The sequence below is a fragment of the Watersipora subatra genome, chromosome 8, assembly GCF_963576615.1.
Source record: "Watersipora subatra chromosome 8, tzWatSuba1.1, whole genome shotgun sequence".
Classification (NCBI taxonomy): Eukaryota; Metazoa; Bryozoa; class Gymnolaemata; order Cheilostomatida; family Watersiporidae; genus Watersipora; species Watersipora subatra.
The window spans coordinates 58134198-58157869 of NC_088715.1; the positions used below are offsets into that span (position 1 = coordinate 58134198).

General features: G+C 36.5%; 2 protein-coding genes across 4 annotated transcripts in view; one reads left to right on the forward strand and one right to left on the reverse strand.

Annotated features, from left to right (window-relative positions):
• LOC137402038 (SH3 domain-containing protein 19-like) overlaps window positions 1–5129 on the forward strand; it is a 36069-nt gene extending 30940 nt beyond the window's left edge. For all 3 annotated transcript variants that reach the window (XM_068088508.1, XM_068088509.1, XM_068088510.1), the window contains 4 exons: window positions 796–827; window positions 2031–2208; window positions 3878–3990; window positions 4990–5129. In XM_068088508.1, coding sequence (XP_067944609.1) covers window positions 796–827; window positions 2031–2208; window positions 3878–3990; window positions 4990–5100 — 434 coding nt within the window. In that variant the 3' untranslated portion in view covers window positions 5101–5129. The remainder of the gene's footprint in view (window positions 1–795; window positions 828–2030; window positions 2209–3877; window positions 3991–4989) is intronic.
• A 5-nt stretch (window positions 5130–5134) lies between these two features.
• Window positions 5135–23672, reverse strand: part of LOC137402039 (PCI domain-containing protein 2-like) — a 32457-nt gene continuing 13919 nt past the window's right edge. The window contains exons 5-12 of the mRNA XM_068088511.1: window positions 21719–21825; window positions 14229–14304; window positions 13585–13679; window positions 11018–11165; window positions 8654–8727; window positions 8093–8218; window positions 7437–7560; window positions 5135–6078 (exon numbers count right to left, since the gene is read on the reverse strand). Of these exons, the coding sequence (XP_067944612.1) occupies window positions 5989–6078; window positions 7437–7560; window positions 8093–8218; window positions 8654–8727; window positions 11018–11165; window positions 13585–13679; window positions 14229–14304; window positions 21719–21825 (840 nt within the window). The 3' untranslated portion in view covers window positions 5135–5988. The remainder of the gene's footprint in view (window positions 6079–7436; window positions 7561–8092; window positions 8219–8653; window positions 8728–11017; window positions 11166–13584; window positions 13680–14228; window positions 14305–21718; window positions 21826–23672) is intronic.

The following is a 23672-nucleotide window of genomic DNA, read 5'->3' on the forward strand; positions in this document are numbered from 1 at the left end:
TAAAACTTGTTAATGTAATTCCACAATATCTGAGCTACCTGTCATGTGTCATTTGCTACCAGTCAACTGTCACTTGCTACCTGTCGCGTGTCACTTGCTACCACTCAAGTGTCACTTGCTACCAGTCAAGTGTCACTTGCTACCTGTCAAGTGTCACTTGCTACTTGTCAAGGGTTGTCCTATTTACTGTGTAGTTTGCTATTTGTTTCCAAACGAATGCATAATTCTTTTTATTCATGTCTTGGCTTTTTAATCAAATGTTTTTACTCAAATTTTTTCATTTGCCAAAACAAACTTGCTAGAATGTCACATCAGTGGAGTTTTCATAACTCTGAGCTGATACCTGTTCATGAGAGCGTGCCCACATGCACTCGAGAGATCATGTGCATGTGAGTTTGCTCATGCCAGTCTGTTCACATGAGTGGATTAATGCATTTGGGAAGCGGTAAAATTTTAAAATACTTGCATTCTTGTTGCTAAAGTAGAGGAGTTTTGGCTATAGCCTTGGCACCATCTACTGTAATTGGACATGGTACACTTGCTCTAAGGAGTCTAAAAAGTTTGCATAATTTTTATTGAGACCAGTTTCTCTGTCTGCTCAGCTAATATGCAGTATACAACCATCTTTGAAGTGAGCATTTTTGGCTGTTATGAGGCAAACTTGTACAATTCTACCATATAATTTTAATAATATTGATTTTGTTTCATTTAAGCAATGAACTATCGTATCCGATCGCACAGATAGCAGCCTTTCATCTGTTTTTGAAAGATCAGACCATTCCGTTCTATTTTTAGGTATAAAGCAAGCATCAGGTGATAAGGATAAGGTAAGTGATTCACATAGGTCACGGTCTTCTTGACTTATATTAACATTAAAGGCATTATTATTAGTAATTTATTCTATACTTCTGCTCTGTTAGCTGGATGTTCACTTATATTTGACCTTGATAGACTGTACACGTACTGATAGCTATAACACCCTTGTTTATATTTGACCTTGATAGACTGTACACATTCTGACAGCTATAACACGCTTATTTATAGTTGACCTTGATAGACTGTACACATTCTGACAGCTATAACACGCTTATTTATAGTTGACCTTGATAGACTGTACACATACTGATATCTATAAAAATAACTGTGTACCGGGGTTTCTAGCATTGCATATTTGTCAAAGTATGGGTAACATAGCCTAAGGTAATGTGTTCTATGAAAATCATCATAGAGTAAACGATCTTACATTATTCTGGAGTAATTTCCTAATGGAACAATTTATAACCATTTAGTATGCTTGTGTATGGTCATCAAAGCAGATCAATGACAAACATGAAGTCTTATCATTATAGGCATATAGCTGACTACTTACTTAATTTTCAGAAGAATTTAGTGCTATTTTTCTGTGGTCAGAGAGTCTTTTGAATAACAGTGTTTAAGCCTGATATTTATCAAGGAAATACATGTAGATTAGATCACAAGTGTCGTCATTCTACTCCATTCTTAGATGGATATTGCTAGTAGATAGTAGTTAGTAGATATTGTTATTCCTATTTTATTACACTTGAACATACTTGTTAACAACTACAGTGAAAATCTGCCTTTGCAGTTACATCAAAATGTAAATGAAGCTAACTTTTTAAGTTTTATTTTATGTAGATATATATACGTATACCGTATATATACCATATATGCACATATATACGGTATATATATATATATACCGTATATATACCATATATGTACTTATATACGGTATATATATTTACCATATACATAACATATATATATACCATACATAGACATATACTGTAAATATATATGTACATATAAGTCAAGGGGTACTGAACATGTAAGTCAAGGCTATTGAACAAGTAAGTCAAGGGGTAATGAACATGTAAGTCAAGGGGTACTAAACATGTAAGTCAAGGGATACTAAACATGTAAGTCAAGGGGTACTGAACATATAAGTCAAGGGATACGGAACCCTTTAGTCAAGTACCACTGAACGGGTCAAAAACTGTGTTTTACAGGGAGCACCACTTATTGCTTATGCTGCCTTTGCATATAAAGCAAATGACCCTTCTGATTTGGCACTGAAAGCCGGGCAAGAAGTGCGAGTGACCGCCAAGGTTGATAAGGAGTGGTTGTATGGAGAAGCTGATGGGCAGTCTGGAACCTTTCCTGCTCTCTATGTATCTGTCTCCGAAGGTAAATACTACATTCGCTTATAATTGTACGTATTTGAACAGAAAGGAGTGAAGTGATAGAGCTGGCCATAAAAAGCATGCTAGTACAAAATGATTGCTCGAGTTTCTACTCAAGTATCAGAGACATTTATCACAACTAGACACGTATGCCCTTCTAAAACTCTATATTATGTTATTTGTAATGTATTTCATCATTGCAGCTAGAGAGTTGACGATTGAGCTAAGGGTTGTGGGTGAATGCAAAGTGAATTGTGTGTTTTTACATGACACTAATCCCTAGCAGTCCTGTGCCCCATAAGGGATCATTAACTGAATAAGTGTGTGCATAATAATTCCAATAAGCAGCAAGTGGTGCAGATACAGTTGCACCCTTGGGTTACGGATGTCCCTGTTATACGATTTTTTTGCCTTTCGAAGTGGAACATGCTGATTTCTCGTCCTCGCCATTCGAGTCCCATTTCGCCATACGTATTCAACAAAAAATCACTCGATATTCTAATTTGGCGGCCATGTGCTTATTAGGTTGAAGTAACAAAGATGCCGATAGTTTGTTCGCCGAAAACCTTCTCACAACGCCGGAGAGAAATACTATGATCGATTTCTCTCAGTTTGGCATTCCTCACGTGACAATAAATGGTATGTAATAGTTCCCTTCAAAATTAGTAGCAAAGTTGGAATCGCGATCCTTTTGAACAGAGGGTCAGAGATCAAACAACTTCCCTTAATCTGCTGACAAAAGTTCGCTTCATTACGAGAACGGCATCGTTCAAGCTTTCTTGTCGATTTAGGTTAAAAAGAGTTTAATGAGGCCGGCTAAAAGTTATAGTGAAAAGGAGCCGGAAACCGATAGGATAGTTGATTAAATTTTAGCTATGAAAAAGTTGAAGTTTAGTAAAATAGTTAAAAATATGTATGTACATGTACTAAAACTTACCTTTAAGTGTGTGTTTAGTAAGCTACACTGTAAATTCATTTACGTTGCAGTTACTAATGTTTTATATGTATAATACTTACTGGTATTTAAAATTTTGATGATTTTCACCAGGGGATGTTTGCATTATATAATTACTATGGGTTTTTATACCCCTCTATGTGACATTTTCGCTATACCATGCCAACACTGAAACGGATTAAAATTGTATGGCGAAGGCGCGCTGTAGTAGCAAAGTAGCATGCCTAGCTTCTAAGTTGAACATCTAAGTTCGAGTCCTGTGCGATGCAATACTTTTCTGCAAGATCTGATCGTGGCGACGGATTTTGCTTTGATTATAATAAAGATTGCTTAGGCTCTTTCTAGTCTGCTCCACTTAACTCTCAAAGTACCTTTAAAGTTCTTTCCTCTCTATCACAAACTGTGGCTACTGACCTAAGTAATGTGAGCTTCACATTTGAATTGTTGCTATATAGACTCCCATAGACTCTCTCTACACTGTTAGTATTATAGACTCTCTCTACACTGTTAGTATTATAGACTCCTATAGACTCTACACTGTTAGTATTATAGACTCTCTCTACACTGTTAGTATTATAGACTCCTATAGACTCTCTCTACACTGTTAGTATTATAGAGTCCCTCTACACTGTTAGTATTATAGACTTCTATAGACTCCCTCTACACTATTAGTCTTTATTTACTCAGGACAGTATATTTTCATGCACGAATATTATAGATGATATTGATGAGTTGCCCCTTCACAAGCCTAACATGACATCAGCTACAGCACTGCCAGGCACAGCCCTTTATGACTTCAAGGCAGAACACGATTCAGAATTGTCACTGAAGGTAAAAGAAGTCTATACTCACGCATGCACTATTTCAGCAGTCAGTTCTTGACTGTTGTTAGCTTTGTATATATTTTAATCTTAAGAGAATTTGCCTACATTTTCTCCTAACTACTGTAGTATGAAGAGCCAACAGGTTTTGTGGCACTAAACAATATTATTGAAACTGAATGCTTATGTGCAGATGTTATGTCGAAGGCTACAGTTTACATCTGGAAAATAGCCTTGCTTGACGGAAGGTAACACTCGTTGTGGATGCAACGATTCATATTAATATCGTATATTCATATTAATTACCTACACAATTACCCGAGTCGCAGCCATTGCATCCAGATTGGTAGACTAACCGTCAGCAACCAATTTGCTGAACTGAAAAATAATTTTTGAAATAGTTTAATAATTATAAAAAGGTGTTACATGTGTAAATTGGTGCAGATCTCACATGACTCACAGTAGTCGTCAGACTTCACACTCATTTATGTTTTACCTATTTAGCATATCTTGTCATTGAGATCAGCCGCAGAAATTCCAATTTTCTTTTCAGTAACCTTCTTAGTTTTGCTACACTTATACGCTATCTGCCTTGACTTCCGATTAGTGTATAGTCTTCTGTCATTCTTATTGTATATGAATAAACTTGAGAGATGATTTATACCTATTTACAGTCGCTTCACAAGGTATATGCTTAATCCAACATATGTTGTAATGTATTTATTCTTGCAGGCAAGAGACTTACAGTAAGCTCATAATTTTGTGTTCTTACACGTGCTTATGTATATGTAACAAAATGTATATATAATATCACAAGCTTGCTGTGGGAAGTGGTGGCACTAGAATGACAGAAATATTTTCAGCAAAACAGTTTACGCTTTCACTTTGACTTTCCATGACAAGATTAACATAGGTTAGCTGACCTTGCGCAACCAGTGGGCTCTTCATGAATGTAGCCACTGTATCACAAAATCATTTACTATTGTTCACGCTGGTTTTTGTGTTCCAGGCTGGTGACATAGTCACCAATGTAGAATCAGTGGACGGGGAATGGTCACTCGGCAGGATTGGTGAGAAATCTGGAATCTTTCCGACAGCATTTGTGAGGCTCAATTCATGAGTGTCTGTATGTCCAATTGTTACCCTTGCCACCCGCCGAGTAGAACCATGTTTATGGTGGTGTCTACCTATTGACTCCCTGTGCAGTACTGGAAATCAAGCTATCATTGCTGTCAAGCTACTGGCTGAAGTCCTTGAGTTTGAAAACAAGCTACAGAAAAGTTTGAGCTTCTGAAATATGACACTCCACAAATGAGTAAATATGTATGGGATGCTGGTCTACTTTGATGACCCAACTGCAAATAGGTTTTATATATAGTATACATTTCCATATATAGTATGCATTTGTCATCCACTCATCCCATACCTGCTAGTTGATGGCGTGTATTCAACTACGTGTCTGTCAGTCAGAGCTTGACTCTGAGCGGTTAAAAATAAAACTACTTGGATGGTACTTGCACATTCCACCAAGTATTCACTCATGTTATCATCTACCACTAAACTAAGGTATTATAATAATGCAAAGTATTGATTGTCCTGTTTTTATGTTATCATGGTGCAATTGTAGAAGACAGAAAGATTGTTCTTGCAATACACTACGCTTATAAATTCCTGGCAGAGCAGGAATGTTTGTTGATAGTTATTCTATGTTTCCATAGTTATATCAATATGTTAACTTGTTGTATTTATTCAGAGCTATTAAACAGAGAGAAGTTTGTAAGTTGCAATTTATATCCTTATTATTATTTCCTGTTGTTATATTCTCCCGATTATGTTATCTCACATTAGTTAGAAATCTGCTTAAAATTTTCTCATTCATGTTAAGATGCTATATGATATAGTATGGTGCCCTGATGCTCAAATTAGTTTTATATACAATACATGAGTTGATACAGAACACATATGTACAGACTCATTAGCATTGTAACAACTGAGTGAGTCCAGGTGGCTACAGAACCTCTGTCAGCGCTGGGAATGGCTCCTGTTTGCTTACTACGACTGTTCTGTGAGCGTGTGAGATATATCCCTTCACTTTGCCCTGTAATAGCGGATGTATTTCTTAATTCTTTCAAGGGTCACTCCTTGAACAAGTACTCAAATGCTTCTACTACATAGAGCATTTCTGTTGTCTGTTCTCTGGAATTCATACTGTCAGGAAATGATGTCACAACCAATTATAGCAACTCTGAGTAAGTGCTAAAATTGGTACTTTCTAGCGGCATTGTACCTTAACCGAAACCTATCAAACTGACAAGCGTTTAAGCATTTTGCTGCTAATCCAATATGTATGAACTGCTCAGCTTTATCAAGACAAGCTTAAGTCAAAATTTATGATCTCACCAAAACAATAGCTTATAACAGAGGCTAATTGTAGTTATCACGCTCTAATTACTTTCAGGAAGTTGGAAATCTTATTCAAGGTGTAACTGTGGCGGGCGGCCATGCGGGTCGAGGAAATTCCCAATTAACAGTTATGGATGAAATATGTAGCTTATAATCACCATGTTACTATGATGAGGATTTGGATTTGTGTGCACATTGTTATCAGGAGATAAGTGGAGATAAAATATTCACAACCTTCGCAGGTTGTGGATCAACACGTGATCTTTGTTAGAAAAGATAAGGATTTCTTCGCCAGAGGTCATAGCGACGCATCCGGAACTGCTCAAATCGAAGTGAGATTGACTCAAGTGAGGAAAACGTTTAAAATGAAATCACTTGTGCCGCATTTTCTTGCGCATCAAGCATGAAACATCTGACAAAAAGTTGAGCACCAAAACTAAATTAATTAGCGAATTTATGCTGTTTCCACTTTGCAGATGATACAAACTCATGGATTAAATGTGTCATGAAAACATAGATAGTGAATAAGTCTGTCAAGCATTGGTAAGTGACCAAACAGACGTGAATTAAGTTTTATGGAGCTAACAAACTAACAAACAACAGTTTATTTGAGATACAATCTAACTGAATAAGTAATACAGTGAGCTCACATCCATTACAGTACCTATTCTCACATGTACAACAAATTATTATTAATTAATAATAAAACATTCCTACAGTAACACATCGACTATTGATAAAATAGTAGATTTTGCGAAGTAACAATAAATACCTATAGCAGAAAAATTGGTTTTCAACATTTTTGTTGAAAAAAAGTTCTTGATACTTTTTGAAAAGTTTTAGATTTTTTGGTTCGATATTTTCTTCGTAGAACAGCATGCTTGGTGCTTACAAACCCGGAAACACGGCTCTAGTAATACTACGAAAACCTTTGAAGGGCAATTCACAATAGACTTTACAGTCTGCACTTCGCTTAAGTTGCATGTCACAACATGAGGTCAGCCAATAGAGTGAAGAAGGCAGAAAGTAAAGGAATATAAATAAAGACCGTGCCTCGTAAATAAGATTGGCAATAATACATTCTGCCTCATCTAAGTCGATCCCTTCGTATTTCATCAGCTGTAACGCTGCCACAAATGAGCTGACCGGCAGCTGGTGAGTCTTCATCAACAACCACCTACAATGTGCATAACCATGTTCCCAAACTGATAAGTTCATTTTAATGTATGCAAGCATGTAATAACAATTTCTTAATATGAACTCACTACGATATCCCACAGACAATATTTATGCTAGCATAACAATCAGCATAAAATGATCCAATATGGCACAGGTGATATTCCTCTCAAAGGCCTGAAAGTGAAAAGCAAGGCATAGAGGTATAAAGATTTTCCCGAGGCTATCGATCATTATAAGGAGAAAACAATGCTATTCAGAACACAAGGATTTCTCTTGTACTCTGAGTGTATAGAAGGAGGCATAGAGCTAACTAGTACCTAAAATAGACTTTACTTACGCTCTGCATATGTAGAGAGAGAGAGGAGAGAGAGAGCGAGAGACATAGAGCTATCCAGTGCACTAAGAATGCTCTTCTAAGGACTGAACTATTAAAGAAAGGCATAGAGGTATCTAGCACACAAGAAATGCTCCTTCTCTAAGGCCTGAATGTTTAGAGAGAAGCATAAAACTATCCACGACATCTTGCTTACACTTTTTTAAAGAGATTTCTATAGGTGATGATCTTGAGTTTTTCTAGTATGAGGTAAACTCCAGACTTAATGAAGAAAGGCTCATTCTTCTGCAAAGCTTGTGTGAGCTTTAAGAGGTTACCACACCTGCAAGAGATGGTGATCATTAGGTTAGGAGCATGATAGCAGAAGCAGGAGCATGGCAGCAATGATCAAACAGCATGTCAGCACTAATTAGAGAGCATGTCAGCATTGCTGAGAGAAGAGAGCACATTAGCAAAAAACTAAGTGATCACAGATATACTTTTATGCAACCCATTGATTTTCCATGATGCAATATCTAGCATTTCGCCAACTCCAGAGTAACTGATGTTCAAGTTTGCCTCATGAGGAAAAAATTCTGCAATGTAGTTTAATTGAGTTGCACAATGCAGTCTGCAGCTATCACTAACATAACATGCTTTTCTATTATCATTCTACTAGAAATTGCAAGAGATCGTCTGTTTTTATAGTCATTTGGAGTATAGAGAGATTATTGAGAGGTATATCATAAAATGGAATAAAGTAGGGATGAAAACTCACTTTACAGCATCTGCAACACTTGCAAACTGCATCAGATCGTGTCGCTGGAGTGCTTCTTTTTGCGGAAGTCGACCCTACAAAGGATGTAAATGCCTGACTCCGCTGACTACACCTTTGGTAAACTTAGCAAATAAAATGCAAAACTTTCTACTAGCAATCGCAAGAAAATGTCTGTTTTATAGCCATCTTGGGTACCAGTCAATTCCATTTGCTAAGAGAGAGAGAGAGAGATGAAACTTGATAATTATTACCTGACACGCTTCAGTTCGGATGAAGGTGTTAGTGATATCAGTGACTGTGGTATCAGTGACAGATTATGATATCAGTGAGTATGGTATCAGTGACTGACTATGATATCAATGACTATGATATCAGTGACTGACTATGATATCAGTGACTGACTATGATATCAGTGACTGACTATGATATTTGTGACTATGGTACCAGTGACTGACTATGATATCAATGACTATGATATCAGTGACTATGGTATCAGTGACAGATTATGATATCAGTGACTATGGTACCAGTGACTGACTATGATTTCAGTGACTATGGTACCAGTGACTGACTATGATATCAATGGCTATGATATTAGTGACTAACGTATCAGTGACTGACTATTATATTAATGACTATGATATCAGTGACTGACTATGATATCAGTGACTATGGTACCAGTGACTGACTATGATATCAATGACTATGATATCAGTGACTATGGTATCAGTGACAGATTATGATATCAGTGACTATGGTACCACTGACTGACTATGATTTCAGTGACTATGGTACCAGTGACTGACTATGATATCAATGACTATGGTATTAGTGACTAACGTATCAGTGACTGACTATGATATCAGTGAGTACGGTATCAGTTGGTTGGCTATATATGGAGTCAATTATTCGGTTATACAGTTATACAGAAATACCCAGAGGTAGTCACTTGCTGCAGGTGTTGGCGTGTCGGTCTACCAAGTTGCATGTCAAGAGTTGTAGTCTTGTTAAAAGTGATGTTTTATTTGAACCTCTAATCAAGGCTTCAGACTGACAAATGGATGGACAACACTTTTATTATGGTGCAAATATATTTGTTACTTTATTTTAAACATTTATAATGGACTGTTTATGGGAGGCTTGACTGAGTGGAATGTGTTCCCTATTGCCATGACATCAGAGTGTATAATAACTGCTGATATGATACCAATAAAGATGGTATCAGTGAATGAGGTATCGATTCATATGATATGGTAATGTGAGATGACCTCAGTATAGAGATCTAACCATGCGAATGAAATTGTTTCTGCAAACCTATTGTTCATAGTAACTCCTATGCTATGTTGTTACATACAGGTAGTAACTCTATGTAACTCCTATGCCATGTTGTTACGTACAGGTAGTAGCTCTATGTGATTCCTATGCTATGTTGTTACATACATGTAGCACCTCTATATAATTCCTATACTAAGTTGTTACATACAGGTAGTAACTCTATGTAATTCCTATGCTATGTCGTTACTCACAGGTAGTAACTCTATGTAACTCCTATGCCATGTTGTTACGTACAGGTAGTAGCTCTATGTGATTCCTATGCTATGTTGTTACATACATGTAGCACCTCTATATAATTCCTATACTAAGTTGTTACATACAGGTAGTAGCTCTATGTAATTCCTATGCTATTTTATAACATACAGGTAGTAACTCTATGTAACTCCTATGCTATGTTGTTACTTACAGGTAGTAGCTCTATGTAAGTTCTAAGCTATGTTGTTACATACAGGTAGTAACTCTATACATAATTCCTATGCTAAGTTGTTACATACAGGTAGTAACTCTATATAATTCCGATGCTAAGTTGTTACATACAGATAGCAACTCTATATAATTCCTATGCTAAGTTTTTACATACAGATAGTAACTCTATGTAATTCCTATGCTATGTTGCTATATACAGGTAGTAGCTCTATGTAATTCCTATGCTACGTTGTTACATACAGGTAGTAACTCTATGTAATTCCTATGCTATGTTGTTACATACATGCAGCACCTCTATATAATTCCTATGCTATGTTGTTACATACATGTAGCACCTCTATATAATTCCTAGGCCAAGTTGTTACATACAGGTAGTAACTCTATGTAATTCCTATGCTATGTTGTTACATACAGGTAGCACTTCTATGTAATTCCTATGCTAAGTTGTTACACACAGGTAGTAGCTCTATGTAATTCCTACGCTATGTTGTTACACACAGGTAGTAACTCTGTGTTGGTAACATGCAATGTACATGATAACTCCACAAGCACTGAGCACTATGTGTCACTACTACACAGTCAACGCATGTTTATAGGACATACCATGAGCATCTTGACAGGCAGAAGAGAGATGAGGATAAGCCTACGATTGGCTCGGGATGACCTATGACAGTGCTCGAAGGCAAACGTCAGGTACTCGTCAGCTGCTTTGAAGTCATTTTCAAACATGCACTTTCTTCCCACATAGTAGCTGTAGAATATATTTACAGACAATGGCACTCATGTCGTATCAAGAGGTTCAAGAGAGTGGTCATCAGTCATCACAATCTACAAATCTATCAGCTGCCAGCAAGGCTAGACAGATTTAGTTCTAAAATTTTCATACAAACTAGTTTGTATGAAACTGACAGTCTAGTGTGAGAGATTGTCAGGCGTAAAAACTCTACAAAAAAGTATTCAGTAGTAACCAGTGTGTACTTGAGTGGTGCAGTTGTTGGAGCAGTGGCCCACCATGCTTAAAGTTGCAAGTTCAAAACCGGTGTGATGCAATATTTTTTTCCCAACCGTGGCTTCAGACACACAGAGACATCTCTTATTATAGTAAAGATTATTTGAGAGAAGTTAGGAGACGAGTACAACTTGCGCGACTTACATCCACCTGTACTTACATCCACCTGTACTTACATCTACCCATACTTACATCTACCCGTAGTTATGTCCACCCGTTGTTACATCCACCAGTACTTACATCCACTCGTACTTACATCCACCCGTACTTACATCTACCCGTACTTACATCCACCCGTACTCACATCCACCCGTACTCCCATCCACCCGTACTTACATCCACCCGTACTTATATCCACCCGTACTTATATCCACCCGTACTTATATCCACCCGTACTTATATCCACCCGTACTTATATCCACCCGTACTTACATCCACTCGTACTTACATCCACCCGTACTTACATCCACCCGTACTTACATCCACCCGTACTAACATCCACTCGTACTTACATCCACCCGTACTTACATCCACCCATACTTACATCCACCCGTACTTACATCCACCCGTACTTACATCCACCCGTACTTACATCCACCCGTACTTACATCCACCCGTACTTACATCCACACGTACTTAGATCCACCCATACTTACATCCACCGGTAGTTATGTCCACTCGTACTTACATCCACCCATAGTTATGTCCACCCGTACTTACATCCACCTGTAGTTATGTCCACCTGTACTTACATCCACCCATACTTACGTCTACTCACACTCACATTTACCCGTACTCACATCCACCCATACATACATGCACCTTCAGCAGATTCACTCACTAAGTAGACATCGTCATGGAAACATATTAGCACGACCAGAAAACTACGCATGTACGAAGTGTACATGATGTGTAACCAACAAGCAGATTTCAATTTTTTTGGTGTTTTACATGCATGTTTCAAATTTTTATATTTTGTTCCAATTTGTATTTTTAGTTTTTAATCAAACGCGATGATAGTTTGCTGAAAGACCAATCCAATTACATATATATTGAGAGGAGTGACAAAGTTTGTGGGTGTTTCCCATCTCCAGGCATATAAAATCTATGTAGGCAAAATTCTTGAATATTGCTCAGCAATTTTTATTGCTTTTACCAGCAAAAATGTCAATATGATAGAGCTTTGTCAGAACTGCGCTATTCGTATCATAGCCTACTTGGTGCTTCTAAAAACTTTTCTGTGACCGCAGGATGTGAGAATCTTGACTTATTTAAGCTGGCTGTATGGCATAGTGAATCTTGCACTGGGCTTTGTCAGTCTGCTGTTTCAAGCTTCAAATGCTTAATAAAAGACTAACAAAAATATTTAAACCTCTCAAACAACATAATTATGGCTACAGTCAAATAGAAAGTTTTAAAACCAAAATATCGATCATGATTTGGTAAATATGCATTTAGACATTTCTAGTCACCTACTTTTCCTGTTAATCAATTATTCTTTACTTTGGATGTTCTCATGAGATATAAAAGTTGTAGAGATATGTGTTTTTATATATTTGAATGACAACTTTAAGAAAGATGTTAATGTATAATACAAAACATTTGACCTAGATTCACACTGCCTCATATGTTCTTGAATATACACCATGAATGTATAAGGTCCAAGTTGCCTAGATCGGTTCCAACTAGCTGGTTGTAACGCGACCTGGTCGCTTACAACTGGTTGGTCGAATCCAATCTAGGTCATAGCTTGATAGTGAGTGGATAGTGAGTGTTGTTCGTTCCCAGCTTGCACCGAAGAAATTTAACAAGTAATAAAAAACCTTAACAGCAATGAGCTACGAAAACCATCTATTTATGATGTAGAAATTTTTTTTAAATTATTCTAAAAGCTAAAATAGAGGAGATGATCCATAACTGATCAAACAAGCAGATGAAATGCAAATCAACAAAATAGTGCATTTTTTAGAGTTTAATAAACTTTAGAGGTCACAAATTATTTCTTGTAATACCAAAACTATTTAACGTTTTGGAAATCTGCCCGCAAAACAGGCTACCAGATAGAAGTGGTTTGCTAATATCACTGGATTGTCCAGTCCAACTAGTACTATAACAGGCTGTGACATGTTGTGACAGATTGATGGCCTGGCCACAAACTTACCGATAAGTGACGAGCTGTGACAGCGAGAATTTATCTTTTATCGGCAAACTATCTATGGCTCTTGTCAGCGGCTTACATAGGTGCAGCTTGTTGATCTATAAATATTAAAAACCTTCCTTTGAAACTGTCACCTACGAACCTGTCCTTTCACCTGTGAACCTGTACCCGTTGAATTTGTCACCTGTGAACCTGGCATCTTTCAACAATAATACACACGCGTACACAACTGCAAACTAGGATTTATTAATAGAAATAGCAAATGTTATAAATATTGCTATACATAATAGCAAATAGCTATTTCAAAACCTAATAGATTGTAAAAGAGTTAGTTACTAGGATGATTAGAACAAAAAAAACTACATGTTTGCATTAATATGTTTCACATTGACTCCTTGTACATATTCGCATGTTTCACAAATGTTAGTGTCCATCCATGTTAGTGTTATGATCCATGCATTTACATGTGAGTAAAACGACAAGAAATACAGCTCAACAGAACTTTAGCAAGTTAGTTCTAACAAATCCACAGATCAATTCTAATAACAAACATGGTGAGTTACTATTTTGCCATAATATTACCACTTGAAAAGTAAACTGAGTGGATATTGAGCTTACAAGAGAAATATGGAGGCTGCATAGCTTACCCTGAAGTATATCTTAAAGAGCTGGTTGACTAGATTCAGCATACCCCATTTCTTTGAATTCTCGGGAGTTGACCGACTAAAATACAGCAACATATGACATTGAACTGGCACTTTCAAACAGGTGCTACATGTATATGTCAGAAGGATAATGAATAATGATTCATAACCTGTAAACTATGCAGGAGTGTTGAGTTACAAGAGCGAGCAGGAAGTAGCTAGCCTGATGTTCTCACTTGCGCAAGTAAACAAGTGAATTGTAAAGACCAACTCATTTAGCCTGAAAAGTAGTAGAATTCTAGAAAAATCTTTTGAAGTGCTGAGTAATGAGCAGTAACACCTTATGACCTGATTAGCATTTGTTTTTCAGTTGTGCTATATATAAATTATACATATAAATATATATATAAATTATACATATAAATATATATACAAATATATACATATAAGTAAAAGCGTAAGATCCGAGCAGAGTGCTCAATGATAAAATCAGAGCAAGTTAAAATCAATAAAACAGACTTTAGATAAATAGTAATAAAGTGTTTTATCTAAAGTTATAGTCTGTTTTATTGATTTTATACAAATATATATATTTGTATATATACAAATATATATATACAGTGTATATTATATTTATATAATATAATTTATATATATAAATATATATACAAACATATATATATATACAAATATATATATTATATTTATATATATTTATATATATGTAAATACATATACAAATTAGCTCGTACGATAAGCTGCTCCAATCTCAAAACAAATAGCAAAATTAAACTTGTTGAAAGGTGACCACACCAGTTGAGATTGCGAAACCCTGCTCTATCTTTCTGCTGCTAAAAGATAGTAGTATTTTGTACAAGATATACCAACTCTTGCGATATGTATCTCTTTTCAAAGGCAAAATGATAAGAAGCAACCATCCGTAGAACCGACCGATTTGCAACATCAGCGGTAAAGATGAAAATCGCTAAACTAAAAAGCAAAGCATCATACCCATGGCTATTTTAAAACCTAAAAGATTGCAAGTGTTAGGTATTTCATCATTAAAACTAAATCTAAATTACATGCATTAATATGTTCCAAGTTGATTCTTCTTCTTTCAGGGGGTCACGAGGGTCATAGCAAATCCTGGTATAGAATTTATTGGGACTATTTGCTCAAGAGATTTGGCGCATAGGCGATTGTGATTGAATGCCTTTCCTAACACCGCTGATGGCTCTGGTGTGACTCAAACTACTAATCTACTAACCATTAGCCAGCACTACACCCTCGAACCACGACTGTTCCCATGTTCTACAATGATTTTTTGTACATATCCTTATGAGTTTTACGATTATTACTGTATATGATCCATGCATCTACATATAAGGTGATAGAAAATATAGCTCAGCAAACTTCTAGCAAGTTGGTTATAGCAAACACTGAACAAACTTAGAGCAATAGCAATAATAAACATCATCAGCTACTGTCTCAATATAATGCTAGCGGCTGAAAGAGAAAAATGAATGAACATTGATGAGTTTTTAATGGTTTACCAAGACTTTTTCTCCATTCAGATATCTCTTTCATTCTCTTGCAGTCAGCCATTTAAACCATGACTGTTTTATGGTTTAGGCTTTATCCCTCACTTATTATTGATTTGTGCCATTTCCATAACATTAAATGCAAAAATTATTAAGGAACACCAGCTTTTGCATTATTACAGTCCCTATCTCTGCAGTAGAGAGATGAAGCCCAGATGGTAGGAACAGGTCCAGACATACTGGCATCCACTGGCACCCTGGGTTTGCTGCAGGAGCTAGCCAGAAGATAGGTTTATCTATCCCCTGCCTCTGAGTGTGGCCACGGCCCATTTTCTAGGAAGTCGAGCCAGCCTCTTTGTTGGGGATTTTCTTCATTCCAACAAGATGCCCAGATTCACCCAGCCAGCTTAAGGCTGGCGTTGCCAGTTTAGTCGCCGGCAATCTGACTCATGATGCAGGTTGCATCCGCCTTCATGGTTATCTGATAGCGGGTACAAGTACCTGAGCCTTTTTAGATAAGAACAATATTTACCATTTACACACGATTGGACAAAAAATGCAATTAGTTAAACTTTGTTGAATTCTCTCAGCGGGCCCAATTATAGATACAGACTCATATACATGTACTTCATCTTGTTATTTGCACCAATTTAAATAACCTAACACAGTTGAATTAGATACAAACGACTTCCTGTATACTTTCCCCATTGATTTTCCTTTTCTAGTTCCTACCTAATAACTTATGGCTACATAAAATTGATTGTTATGACAATTACATTGCAGCAGCTAATAAAAATGTAAACTGTATGTCCAAGTGAGCTTATATTGTTCATAGCTTGAGAAACTTAAATACTGGAAATGAAGCCGAACAGCAATAACATAGATTACTGATTATGCGATCTCAGGCTAGCTATCCTAAATCAGTTCCCTAATTGAGACTGTTTCACATTCTTTTACTACTCGTAGCTAAAGGAGATGAGGTCTCAGTAGCAATAAGCTAAACCAACTACAGAATCCACTCCTTCACTCATCAATCGTCCTCCCCTTCAACTTCAACTCGTAGCTTGATATGGCTCCTAGTTTAACACTTTCAAGCCTAATCTTCTATATAGAAGCGAGTCACCTGATTATAAACGATATTAACAACTTTTTGTCAACTGAGAAAGCACTTAAAATAGCACTACGCATTATGCACTATGCATTATGCACTACGCATTATGCACTACGCATTATGCACTATGCATTATGCACTACGCATTATGCACTATGCACTATGCATTTGAACTGAATATCTTATTGAAGCTCGAAGATAGCACAACTCAACAAAAAAAAACTGCAACAAAGTAGAATAAATAGTTGTTTTCACACTCTTCAAAGAAGTGATGTTATAGAGGTACCTGAAGAAACATAATAATAATGATTGCAGTACACTGAGACTGGTAGAGTGTGTATATTTGTTATGTACACCGAGACTGGTAGAGTGTGTATATTTGTTATGTACACTGAGACTGGTAGAGTGTGTATATTTGTTATGTACACTGAGACTGGTAGAGTGTGTATATTTGTTATGTACACTGAGACTGGTAGAGTGTGTATATTTGTTATGTACACTGAGACTGGTAGAGTGTGTATATTTGTTATGTACACCGAGACTGGTAGAGTGTGTATATTTGTTATGTACACTGAGACTGGTAGAGTGTGTATATTTGTTATGTACACTGAGACTGGTAGAGTGTGTATATTTGTTATGTACACCGAGACTGGTAGAGTGTGTATATTTGTTATGTACACTGAGACTGGTAGAGTGTGTATATTTGTTATGTACACTGAGACTGGTAGAGTGTGTATATTTGTTATGTACACCGAGACTGGTAGAGTGTGTATATTTGTTATGTACACTGAGACTGGTAGAGTGTGTATATTTGTTATGTACACTGAGACTGGTAGAGTGTGTATATTTGTTATGTACACTGAGACTGGTAGAGTGTGTATATTTGTTATGTACACCGAGACTGGTAGAGTGTGTATATTTGTTATGTACACCGAGACTGGTAGAGTGTGTATATTTGTTATGTACACTGAGACTGGTAGAGTGTGTATATTTGTTATGTACACCGAGACTGGTAGAGTGTGTATATTTGTTATGTACACTGAGACTGGTAGAGTGTGTATATTTGTTATGTACACCGAGACTGGTAGAGTGTGTATATTTGTTATGTACACCGAGACTGGTAGAGTGTGTATATTTGTTATGTACACCGAGACTGGTAGAGTGTGTATATTTGTTATGTACACTGAGACTGGTAGAGTGTGTATATTTGTTATGTACACCGAGACTGGTAGAGTGTGTATATTTGTTATGTACACTGAGACTGGTAGAGTGTGTATATTTGTTATGTACACCGAGACTGGTAGAGTGTGTATATTTGTTATGTACACCGAGACTGGTAGAGTGTGTATATTTGTTATGTACACTGAGACTGGTAGAGTGTGTATATTTGTTATGTACACCGAGACTGGTAGAGTGTGTATATTTGTTATGTACACTGAGACTGGTAGAGTGTGTATATTTGTTATGTACACTGAGACTGGTAGAGTGTGTATATTTGTTATGTACACCGAGACTGGTAGAGTGTGTATATTTGTTATGTACACTGAGACTGGTAGAGTGTGTATATTTGTTATGTACACCGAGACTGGTAGAGTGTGTATATTTGTTATGTACACCGAGACTGGTAGAGTGTGTATATTTGTTATGTACACCGAGACTGGTAGAGTGTGTATATTTGTTATGTACACCGAGACTGGTAGAGTGTGTATATTTGTTATGTACACCGAGACTGGTAGAGTGTGTATATTTGTTATGTACACCGAGACTGGTAGAGTGTGTATATTTGTTATGTACACCGAGACTGGTAGAGTGTGTATATTTGTTATGTACACCGAGACTGGTAGAGTGTGTATATTTGTTATGTACACTGAGACTGGTAGAGTGTGTATATTTGTTATGTACACTGAGACTGGTAGAGTGTGTATATTTGTTATGTACACTGAGACTGGTAGAGTGTGTATATTTGTTATGTACACCGAGACTGGTAGAGTGTGTATATTTGTTATGTACACCGAGACTGGTAGAGTGTGTATATTTGTTATGTACACCGAGACTGGTAGAGTGTGTATATTTGTTATGTACACCGAGACTGGTAGAGTGTGTATATTTGTTATGTACACCGAGACTGGTAGAGTGTGTATATTTGTTATGTACACTGAGACTGGTAGAGTGTGTATATTTGTTATGTACACCGAGACTGGTAGAGTGTGTATATTTGTTATGTACACTGAGACTGGTAGAGTGTGTATATTTGTTATGTACACTGAGACTGGTAGAGTGTGTATATTTGTTATGTACACTGAGACTGGTAGAGTGTGTATATTTGTTATGTACACCGAGACTGGTAGAGTGTGTATATTTGTTATGTACACTGAGACTGGTAGAGTGTGTATATTTGTTATGTACACCGAGACTGGTAGAGTGTGTATATTTGTTATGTACACCGAGACTGGTAGAGTGTGTATATTTGTTATGTACACCGAGACTGGTAGAGTGTGTATATTTGTTATGTACACCGAGACTGGTAGAGTGTGTATATTTGTTATGTACACCGAGACTGGTAGAGTGTGTATATTTGTTATGTACACTGAGACTGGTAGAGTGTGTATATTTGTTATGTACACCGAGACTGGTAGAGTGTGTATATTTGTTATGTACACCGAGACTGGTAGAGTGTGTATATTTGTTATGTACACTGAGACTGGTAGAGTGTGTATATTTGTTATGTACACTGAGACTGGTAGAGTGTGTATATTTGTTATGTACACTGAGACTGGTAGAGTGTGTATATTTGTTATGTACACTGAGACTGGTAGAGTGTGTATATTTGTTATGTACACCGAGACTGGTAGAGTGTGTATATTTGTTATGTACACCGAGACTGGTAGAGTGTGTATATTTGTTATGTACACTGAGACTGGTAGAGTGTGTATATTTGTTATGTACACTGAGACTGGTAGAGTGTGTATATTTGTTATGTACACCGAGACTGGTAGAGTGTGTATATTTGTTATGTACACTGAGACTGGTAGAGTGTGTATATTTGTTATGTACACTGAGACTGGTAGAGTGTGTATATTTGTTATGTACACCGAGACTGGTAGAGTGTGTATATTTGTTATGTACACTGAGACTGGTAGAGTGTGTATATTTGTTATGTACACCGAGACTGGTAGAGTGTGTATATTTGTTATGTACACTGAGACTGGTAGAGTGTGTATATTTGTTATGTACACTGAGACTGGTAGAGTGTGTATATTTGTTATGTACACCGAGACTGGTAGAGTGTGTATATTTGTTATGTACACCGAGACTGGTAGAGTGTGTATATTTGTTATGTACACTGAGACTGGTAGAGTGTGTATATTTGTTATGTACACTGAGACTGGTAGAGTGTGTATATTTGTTATGTACACTGAGACTGGTAGAGTGTGTATATTTGTTATGTACACTGAGACTGGTAGAGTGTGTATATTTGTTATGTACACCGAGACTGGTAGAGTGTGTATATTTGTTATGTACACCGAGACTGGTAGAGTGTGTATATTTGTTATGTACACTGAGACTGGTAGAGTGTGTATATTTGTTATGTACACTGAGACTGGTAGAGTGTGTATATTTGTTATGTACACTGAGACTGGTAGAGTGTGTATATTTGTTATGTACACCGAGACTGGTAGAGTGTGTATATTTGTTATGTACACTGAGACTGGTAGAGTGTGTATATTTGTTATGTACACTGAGACTGGTAGAGTGTGTATATTTGTTATGTACACCGAGACTGGTAGAGTGTGTATATTTGTTATGTACACTGAGACTGGTAGAGTGTGTATATTTGTTATGTACACTGAGACTGGTAGAGTGTGTATATTTGTTATGTACACTGAGACTGGTAGAGTGTGTATATTTGTTATAAATAGAAAAACAAATAGTTTTAGTGTGAAGTTCTTGTTGCTGATGTTTTTTAGCTTTGTCTATTTATGATCCTTCATTACCAACAACTTTAATGAGTTTGTCATTAGAAACTAATGTCTTGTCAGCAGCCATTGTTAATGGTTTCTCAGTCGGTGAGAAGTCTCCTCGGTATTTCAGAGATATCTTAAGATCTAACAGGCCAATCAACTTACAGCTTCGGAATTAGGCTCGAAACGTATTACGCACGCAGCGACAAAAATTTCATAATAATGTGTAAGCCGGAAGTGCAGATAAACAAAGCAAAACTGAGCAGCTAAGTTTACTCGAACCTACGATCACGTGAGAAAACAACTCCCTGAACTATCTCGGCCCCCACAGTTAAAAGCGTTAAATGCGGACTAATGTTTTACCGACTCAATCAGAGAACTTTGTATGAGCGTGTCATATGGCTAGTGTTAGGAATAACTACCGTAAAACCTCTAATTGAACGCAGCCTTTATTTGAATGCCGCCACTATTAATATAGGAAGGGTTGAAAAATAAAGCGCCATGGCGTTCAATTAGAGGTTTTACGGTATGCCCAATAGGCACCGGCATATTACGACACGTCAGATTCTCAGGTTACAGAAGATAACATACAATATCCCAGTGTCATGTATACAGTATCTCAATGCGAGAATTTGAATGAAACACCTGCAGCTTATCTCAAAAAACTTGTACGCCTATGAGCTCTCATCACAAGGTTTCACTGCAGTCTCAGTGTACTGCCTTGACTGATATTAAATACTGTAAAACGATTAGTTCCTGCGATTTACTTGCGACATCCTCTTGATGTCAAGGTCGTCTGTAGGCAAGCCCTAAAACTGGTGTTAAAGCAGTTTTTAAGAGATAGCGTAGGTTTGAGGAGAGAATATCAACCTTGCTTACTTATCACTCGCGCAGACACGAAAGCATCCCATGAGTAAGTCTGCAGCCTTCTCCAGCATTTCGCCCTTTTTAGATCCATGAAACTTGTGAGCTCGCTGGTTATCTGCCTGCGGGAAAGATAAAATCAATTAAACAAACTTCATCTTTAGCTGTTACAGAGAAGCCCTTGCGGTAAGTAGATTTTTCTTGTAAAATGACGCAAGGGGTCACGAGGAAGCTGTTAGCCCTCCAACCTTATATCAGTAACATCTACTGGTAATGACTAGCAGTAGCAGGTACTCGTATAACTTCCACAAAGTTTTACTTCTACAATGTGCTTTGATTCATTTCCGAGGAAACTGGTTAAACAAACAAGAGTTTTGATGTTGCCATTTTGGTTTGAGCTAATCAGTATTAATAGTGTACTTCTTCGTATTAAACTGTATTTTATGTTTTAGTTACTTCTAGTCGAATTCTATTATGTTCTACACTTGATGAAATTTCAGTGAATAGACAGTCTACAGCCAAATATGTAACTTCAAAGCTGATGCATGATATATTATATAACACCAAAATGCATCTCAACTGGATATTTCATCATAGGGTTGCTGATGTTTTATTTTCAGCAGTTTTATAGCTTGACTAGCTAAATGTCAGCAACCCTGCATGAGTAAAAAAGTTTTTGCACAGAAAATCAACATTTATTTACCATCTAACTTTTAAACAAAGGTCTTTATTTATTTTGGTGTGTGCTACAAGTTTAATTGAGTTTATGTTATATATACATATACTAGGTGAATGTCCGGAGTTGTCCGGGTAAGAAAAACATTTTTGCACAGAAAATTTATTATTATTTAATATATAATAACATTTACCATTCTAACTTTCAAGCTTTATGTAATGAGAAAACTGTTTTGTGCAGTTCAAAAAAATGAAAAAAAATGAAACAACTGTAAGGTTTTTCAAACATTTTCAAACTGTAATTTTTAAATTTCATATAATGGAAAAAGCGTTTTGTGCAATTGAAATAAATCAAGAGAAAAAATAAAACAGCTGTAAAAGTTTTTAAACGCAAATGTGAAATAATTAGCAAGTCATGGCTAAATAAAGTCTGTTTAGCTACGATTACAATGAAAAATGATTTGGTATAAATTATATGATTTTAATTCGTTTCAAGGTTAGCGTCCTAAGGGGAAAATATTGTATAGAGTGGTAAAGAAACCCATAGTATTTATCTAATGCAAACACCCCTTGGTGAAAATCATCAAAATTTTATATAGTAAACACTAAAAATTAATAACAAAACAATATGTTAACCTTATTAACTTTCGTTACCTACAGTGACTTTAATGTGTTTTGTGGTTAGGATCTGCAAGAAAGTGTAACATTACAACGTACTGATTGCAGTACGTACCATGGGTAGCTCTTACTTTCAAAACAGACATACAACATGAACGTTGAATTTAACTCGAATGATTTACCTGATTTAGCTTGCTAAACACACACTCAAGGCTAAGTTTAAGTATGTATGTTACTAATTTTCAACATTGTCATAGGCTAAAATTTTATCAATTATCTGTTTTTGAATTCGTTTTTACTATCACTTATAATGAATAACGTTGAAGTGAGATAGCTAGCATCATATACCTCTTTCAGGCATTGTGGGAGGGATTTCGGTGAATAGCATATTAGCACTTCTGTTATTTTGTCGTTATCAGTACATCGACTGCCAAATTTTAATTTCGAGAAATTTTTTTTTGATATCGTATGAGAAATAAAATTGCCCTAGTATGGCGAGGACAAAAAAGCATCGTGTTCCATAGAGCAAGGCGAAAAAATCTTATAACAGATGCATCATAACACTTGACAACACTATATTAATTAATAATTTATTGTGCGCAATCGCGAAAATGATATCCAGTATGCTGTATAGGTTGAGGAATGGGTGTGATAAGTACGGCTTATCCTTGTGGTT